General features: G+C 40.0%; 1 protein-coding gene across 1 annotated transcript in view; it reads right to left on the bottom strand.

Annotated features, from left to right (window-relative positions):
* The window catches only part of grk3 (G protein-coupled receptor kinase 3), a gene marked incomplete at both ends in the record, with an annotated part of 62,592 nt that overhangs the window by 13,370 nt on the left and 41,722 nt on the right, over positions 1-7,500 (bottom strand). Inside the window, 6 exons of the mRNA XM_083888635.1 lie at positions 1,928-2,058; positions 3,363-3,441; positions 4,539-4,638; positions 4,736-4,827; positions 6,599-6,650; positions 6,738-6,799. Of these exons, the coding sequence (XP_083744761.1) occupies positions 1,928-2,058; positions 3,363-3,441; positions 4,539-4,638; positions 4,736-4,827; positions 6,599-6,650; positions 6,738-6,799 (516 nt within the window). The remainder of the gene's footprint in view (positions 1-1,927; positions 2,059-3,362; positions 3,442-4,538; positions 4,639-4,735; positions 4,828-6,598; positions 6,651-6,737; positions 6,800-7,500) is intronic.

Here is a 7,500-nt window from a genome sequence, read left to right as displayed (position 1 = left end):
TCTCTAACTTTGCATGCCGGTTTTTCAGAGTTATACACCACAAATAAATAAATCAAGGAATGAAAAACAAGGACTATGTATGTATCTGTGTTTCCAAAACCTCTTGATTTATCCAAAAAACAGTTGGTGATTCATTAAGTAATCGATTAATAATTGCAGCTTTTTTAAAACTAAATACACTCAGGAATATACAAGTTCTTTCAAAATGGTTTAAACCACACCTGATTCATCAAAAAAAAACTTGACAAAAACCTCATATACGCAGGAGATTCCAAGATGGCTGCCACCATATAAACACTGCTATTTTTTACAGGTTTTTTAACCGTTATTTATCGTATTTGTTTCACAGTAAATCAGTCTTAGACAGTCTTTTAGAGTTTCTCCTCAATTGATGTAAGGGTCTAAGGACAGATGGTCTAAGGGCAGGCAGTTTCTCCTCATAGATGTAAGGGTCTAAGGACAGAGGGTCTTAGGACAGGCTGTTTCTCCTCATTGATGTAAGGGTCTAAGGTCAGAGTGTCTAAGGACAGGCTGTTTCTCCTCATTGATGTAAGGGTCTAAGGACAGAGTCTAAGGACAGGCTGTTTCTCCTCATTGATGTAAGGGTCTAAGGTCAGAGTGTCTAAGGACAGGCTGTTTCTCCTCATTGATGTAAGGGTCTAAGGACAGAGAGTCTAAGGACAGGCTGTTTCTCTTCATTGATGTAAGGGTCTAAGGACAGAGGATCTAAGGACAGTCTGTTTCTCCTCATTGATGTAAGGGTCTAAGGACAGAGGGTCTAAGGACAGAGGGTCTAAGGACAGAGGGTCTAAGGACAGAGGGTCTAAGGACAGGCTGTTTCTCCTCATTGATGTAAGGGTCTAAGGACAGAGGGTCTAAGGACAGGCTGTTTTTCTTCTCATTGGTGTAAGGGTCTAAGGACAGAGGATCTAAGGACAGGCTGTTTCTCCTCATTAATGTAAGGGTCTAAGGACAGAGGATCTAAGGACAGAGGGTCTAAGGACAGAGGGTCTAAGGACAGAGGGTCTAAGGACAGAGGGTCTAAGGACAGGTTGTTTCTCCTCATTGATGTAAGGGTCTAAGGACAGCGGGTCTAAGGTCAGAGGGTCCAAGGACAGGCTGTTTCTCCTCACTTGATGTATGGGTCTAAGGAAATAGGGTCTAAGGAAAGAGGGTCTAATGACAGGCTGTTTCTCCTCATTGATGTAAGGGTCTATGGAAAGAGGTCTAAGGACAGAGGGTGTCGCTGGCCGTACTGGCTGTAAAGGCCGTCAAATTGTGTGTTGATGATGTTGGGCTATATAGGTAAATAAAATCGAGTTGACTTCCAAATTCCTACGTGAATGGAACAACAACGTAAAACCACAAGCAGAGAGGACCGCCTCCTTCTTGAATCTTTGGGTCGTAATTGGACAAAGTGGCGTCGGACATTGGGAAAGTTCCACAGTCACTGAGCAAACGCGCTGGATTAGCCAGAGCTGTCTATTAGCTGATAGGAATAGCTTGAACAGCACATTACCTAACTGTAAAAATAATAAAACGAGAAAAGCACTCGGAGAGCGCAGACCTCCGCTAAGGCAGCTCTTGGTCCCATTTCTGGCATTTCCTGAAAACATATACCTCCATGGCAGCGGTCAATATGAACAATAACAAATGTTCCTTTAACATGGGAAGGTGAATTTAATCGGGAGTGTTCTCAGAGGTGGATTAACCCACATTCGGTGTTACATTGAGCTTCTGTGGTGGGACAAAAAGAGAGTGTGGCGTTGAACTGGGACAAACCATTGCAAGTTAGCGGAGTATGTTGTTCACAGCGATGTGGGAACATGTCGCCCAACACAGAATCACAGTGACTCACTGACGTGTGTTTATCAGTTGTTGGATATGTCATGGAGGGAGAACGAGAAGTAAAAAAAGGCTCTTTTACCTTCAGGTCTCTGTAGACGACGAAGCGGTTGTGCATGTGTTCCAGACCCAGGATGATTTCAGCCGCGTAGAAACGCATCTCTTTCTCACTGAACACGCCGTGTTGAGACAGGTGGTAGTGCAGGTCACCCCCTGAACACACAGACACACAGCGGAGACGGTGACAGGGAGGGAGGGAGGGAGGGAGGGGGGGAATACAAAATGCGTCAGCATGACCTCACAGCAACTCACACCCTCAATCGATATCCGTCGATATACGTTGTGGTAATCCTCTCAAGGGGAGAACTCGAGAATCGATGAAAAACCTTCTATGCCTCATCCCCCGCCCCCCCAACTGTGTCAGCCTTCATGTCTGGAGGAGCTGTACTTTAAGCGCCACCGGCTCACTGTATGATGATGATGATGATGATGATGATTGCGTTTGGTGCCGACATTAAACGGTGACTCAGGCTTTGACTGAGGATGCAGAGTGCAGCCTCTGATCGGTCTCAGAGACCTCCTTCAGAGGAAAATACCAATGAGGAGGAGCCACTTTGAGGAAGGCTGGTTTAGATGTTAGGAGGGTGAACATTATCTGTGGAGGTTCTCAGTCATCCAGAGTTTTTCAGATAAGACGTGAATGGTCGTCATCAAGTCCAGCTGCCTACATTTATACTATACTACATATTTTTAAGTTTATTTTTCACCAACTCTCAGTCACATTCACTGTTCCTCTCTATCGTCCACGACAAATTAGTTGAGAAAATTGGGGGTGCCCTTGAGCAAGGCACCGGCTTGTGGGTGTTTGCTACTGGTGTAGTCGGGATTGATTGAATGCAGAGGTCAAATTCACTATTGGTGTGTGGTGTGGTGTGTGTAAGCTAGTGCATTTAGCCCGAGCTAGCATCGTTAGCCCGGAGTGCATTGAAACTGCCAACTTACTGCTGTTCCTGTATCCCTTCATTTTAGTTACTTCCTCATCGACGATGCTGGTTTGCTGATAGTTTTTTTCAGCTCCATAGCACTGTGCGTGTTCTAAAAACCTTCATGTGTTTTTATTTCATCTTCCCTTAACTGTTGTGTCTGTATGTGTGTGTCTCTGTAAATGTGCATGTCTCTTTTTGTGAGAGTGATTGATTTTATTGTTTAAGCACTTAGTGCTACAATTGATACCTGTATGGAATAAAGTCTGATTGATTGACTGGATGACCAAGAACCTTCACAGATGAAGAATGAAAGATTAGATCACTCGTCCTGTTCTCGGGCCAGTCAGGTCGACATGTTACTACACATTTTTGGAAATGCGGAAAAAACTTTTTCAAGCCTTTATTGGACAGATAATGGCAAACCACAGCACCTGTGGCCAGGCCTCACTTCATAATTTCCAGGTTCCGCAGTTAAACAATTGCAGGTACCAACATTATTGGTGCTGTTGGGAAATAATGGCGTCATCTTACCGTTCATGAGGTCCAAGATGAAGCAGAGCTTGTCTGGAGTGTGGAAGGCATATGTCATACACACAATGAATGGACAGTCCTGCAGAGAAGGGGATAGACGAAAAAATCAGAAACGGTCTTTCTTGCACTTCTCAGCACCAGGTTGACATGATAGAGTAATGTCACATAATGCAATGTAAACAATAATGAAGTCTCTAAGTGTCTAAGAGTCTGTAAGTGCTAAACAAAAATGGCATTGACTTGTTCAAGAGAATGACATCTTAAGTGTGTATATATACACACATGTATACATATATATACACACATATACATGTATATACACACATATACATGTATATACACACATATACATGTATATACACACATATATACATATATACACACATATATACATATATACACATACACATATACATATATACACATACACATATACATGTATATACACACATATATACATATATACACACATATATATACATATATACACACATATATATACATATATACACATACACATACACATATATACACATATATGTACATATATACATATATATATATTGTAGAGTGTAGTCAGACTCGTAGAACCATACTTAAAAAAGACAATCTCTTAAGTTAGAGTAAAATGACAATGTAAAATACTTAGGTAATTATATATATTATTCATTATATTATAATTATCGCTCCAGCAACACAAGAGCTAGTGAAAGTAATGCAGGGTTCACAGTGGGATGAGCGAACAAGAGCGGCTAACGAGATGCATTCAAGAGACCCTGGTAAATGTCATTACTTCTGTGGGAAGCATGTTGAATTTAGACGAGCAGCTTCAAGATGCATTCACAAAAAATCCCATAAACTTCATCACTTCTGCAAACACACCTGGAGTAAACTGACCAAATACATGCTGCTGCCACCTTGTGATAACAGTGCGCCACGAATGAGGTCGTCATTGCAGTAGAACGATTTGTTTGTATAAATGCAATCATTGATCAGCACCATTTTATCAATAGTCACAGTCAAGGATTGGTTCCTCATTATTATATTTCAGTTGCAACAAATATTTCACAGGATTTACAGGTTTTCTTGAAAGTATAATAACTTTGTGGTGTGCTGTGAGTGTAAAGTGGTGCAGGAAAAAGTGCCACACTCCGTAAAAATGAAAGGATCACTCACCCCTGTGCTGACTAACGACAGCATAATTCTCTCATTGAGAGCAAGAGTCTCCCCCTGCTTCATCTTGATCCTCTTCTTGTCCAAACATTTCATGGCATACCTGATATGACGGCGACAAAAACAAAAACAGCCTCAACGTGATCATCCAAAGCTTTATTCCGCTCAAATGCATCTGCTGCATGTGTGACAAATCTTACATCTTCCCCGTGTCGGCCTTCCTGCAGCCGTAAACCTCTCCGAAGCCTCCCCGGCCGATGATCCGATGCACACTGAAGTCATTCATGGTCAGCTGCAGAAGGAGACAGTGAATATGAGTCTTTTTAAAATATATGTGAAACATGAGGATGAGACATATGTGGATATATGGAATATATGTAGAAATATGAGATATCAGAATATGTGGATATGTATATGTGTATGTTTGAGATATATGAGATATATGTGGATAAATGAGGATGTATGAGATATATATGGATGTATGAGATATATGGATATATGAGGATGTATGAGATATGTGGATAAGTGAGGATGTATGAGATATATGTGGATAAATGAGGATGTATGAGATATGTGGATATATGAGATATATGTGGATAAATGAGGATGTATGAGATATGTGGATATATGAGGATGTATGAGATATGTGGATATATGAAGATGTATGAGATATATGTGGATAAATGAGGCTGATGAGATATGTGGATATATGTGGATAAATGAGGATGTATGAGATATGTGGATATATGAGATATATATGGATGTATGAGATATATGTGGATATATGAGGATGTATGAGATATGTGGATAAATGAGGATGTAGGAAATATATGTGGATATATGAGATATATGTGGATAAATGAGGATGTATGAGACATATGTGGATTAATGAGGACGTGTGAGATATATGTGGATATATGAGGATGTATGAGATATATGTGGATAAATGAGGATGTATGAGATATATGAGGATGTATGAGATATATGTGGATTAATGAGGATGTATGAGATGTATGTGGATATATGAGATACATGTGGATAAATGAAGATGTATGAGATATATGTGGATATATGAGATATGTGGATAAATGAGGATGTATGAGATATATATGGATATATGAGATAGATGTGGATCAATGAGGATGTATGAGATATATGTGGTTATATGAAATATATGTGGATATAAAGCTGCACACTGGTTGTTTCTCTGGAGTCATGAAAGGTTTTCTTTTGAGACGTCTGTGCTTCTCAAAGGAAACAATACACTGTAAATAGACTCTAAAATAAACAGTTTTATGTTTTATGTTTATGATCTGTATTACATAATCATAACATACACTTATTAGCTTTCATTTCAGATAATACCTGCTTTGTTTACTCGTATTTCATTCACGTAAACACATCACAAGCCCCACACACGCGTTGTGCCGTGTTTTTAAACTGTTTTTAACCCACGCACCTGGATACAGCGGAGCAGAAGCAGCTAAATATAAGAAAGCAGGGTTCCCAGGGAAGTGGGGGCGGTGCCTAGCATGAGCGTCCAGAAAAAGCTGTAGATTATGTTGTGTTTAAACATGGGCAGATTATTAGTGGAGAGCATCTTTACTTCCTGATCAATTATTTCTTGCCAAACTTGGGAGGAGCAGTTATAAACCCTCACCTCAGAGAACCAGATATTCTAGAACCGAAACCTGGATGACATTTATGGTCTGGACATGTGCCACCGATCATTTGCTACCACTATTTCTTAGTGACCTACTTTTTTTTCCACACTTTGCCGACTGATTAGGCCTCCAGAGTCCCAAATATAAGGATTTAAATCATTAAAAAGTTGATTTTGCATAATATGTCCTCTTTAAGTATTAAGTTTGAAGTTATTTCCTCTTTATTTATGTCATTTAGCATGAAAAAAACTCTCCATCACCAGAGAGCCAGTCATTTAGTGTGGGACGCACAGTGATGCTACAACTATAACAAGTTGTGTAGTGTGAATTTGTGCGACATGAATCACAGTGTGATCGAAGGTGTGAAAGTGGCCGTAAGAACAGAGAGCTTGTACTCACATGGATGTTGAGCTCCACGTTCTTCCACTGGCAAAATCGGGTAAATTTGTCACTGAGGGGGGGGGAGACAAGAGTTGATGGTGAACAAACTGCAATGTTTGTGGAGTCGTAAAAAGTTCCTCCAACGACACCGTCTCACCTCTCTATGAACTTCTGGAAGATGTTCCCTCTCAGGCTGTCACAGATCTCCACTATGTACGGCTGCAGACACACACACATTAAACACATGTAAGCATGTCCTTCACCAAAATAATTACAATTTACAATAGTATTGTGATGACTGCAAACATGTTTTCTATTCTTGGTGAACTATTATAGCATTTTTAATGATACTATATAGACAACAACCAGAATGCCACTTTTTTGAAAACGGGCTATTCATCCACAAGCTTGTGGTTATTTATATTTATTGATTTATTAGGGTTCTAGTACATTCCCCTCGTTTATTCCATGGGATTTTTTTTAGGGCTGCAACTAACTGGAAATGATGATGTGAATAGATGTTTTATTTCTAAAAAATCTGAAAAGTTGATGGTTAAAGGTGCATTCTGTAATAAATCTAAAGCAACTGGCCATAAAATCCTCCTAATATGTCACAGAGACTCAGGAATAATGTTCATATAACATACAGAACTCAACAACAACAGTACAGCCAAAAGATTTGTATTAAAAAATATACGGCAAATCATGTTTATGTTTTGAAATCATGTTTTTGGCATGTGTGGCGCCACCTACCGCCGTCTACCAGACTCTACTGAATCATTGCAGTCAGTAGAGTCTCAGCTGCCGAGCAACCACGGGTTGCCAGTTACGTCAAAACCTAAAAGACCTCGATATTTTGAGTTTGAATGTAGTAACCGTTTTTGGCCACATTCTTACATATGGCGCCTTTAAGTCGACAA

The sequence above is a fragment of the Microchirus variegatus genome, assembly GCF_963457635.1.
Source record: "Microchirus variegatus genome assembly, chromosome: 1".
Classification (NCBI taxonomy): domain Eukaryota; kingdom Metazoa; phylum Chordata; class Actinopteri; order Pleuronectiformes; family Soleidae; genus Microchirus; species Microchirus variegatus.
Note: the sequence above shows the minus strand (reverse complement) of the source record. Positions and strands in the feature narration are given on the sequence as shown.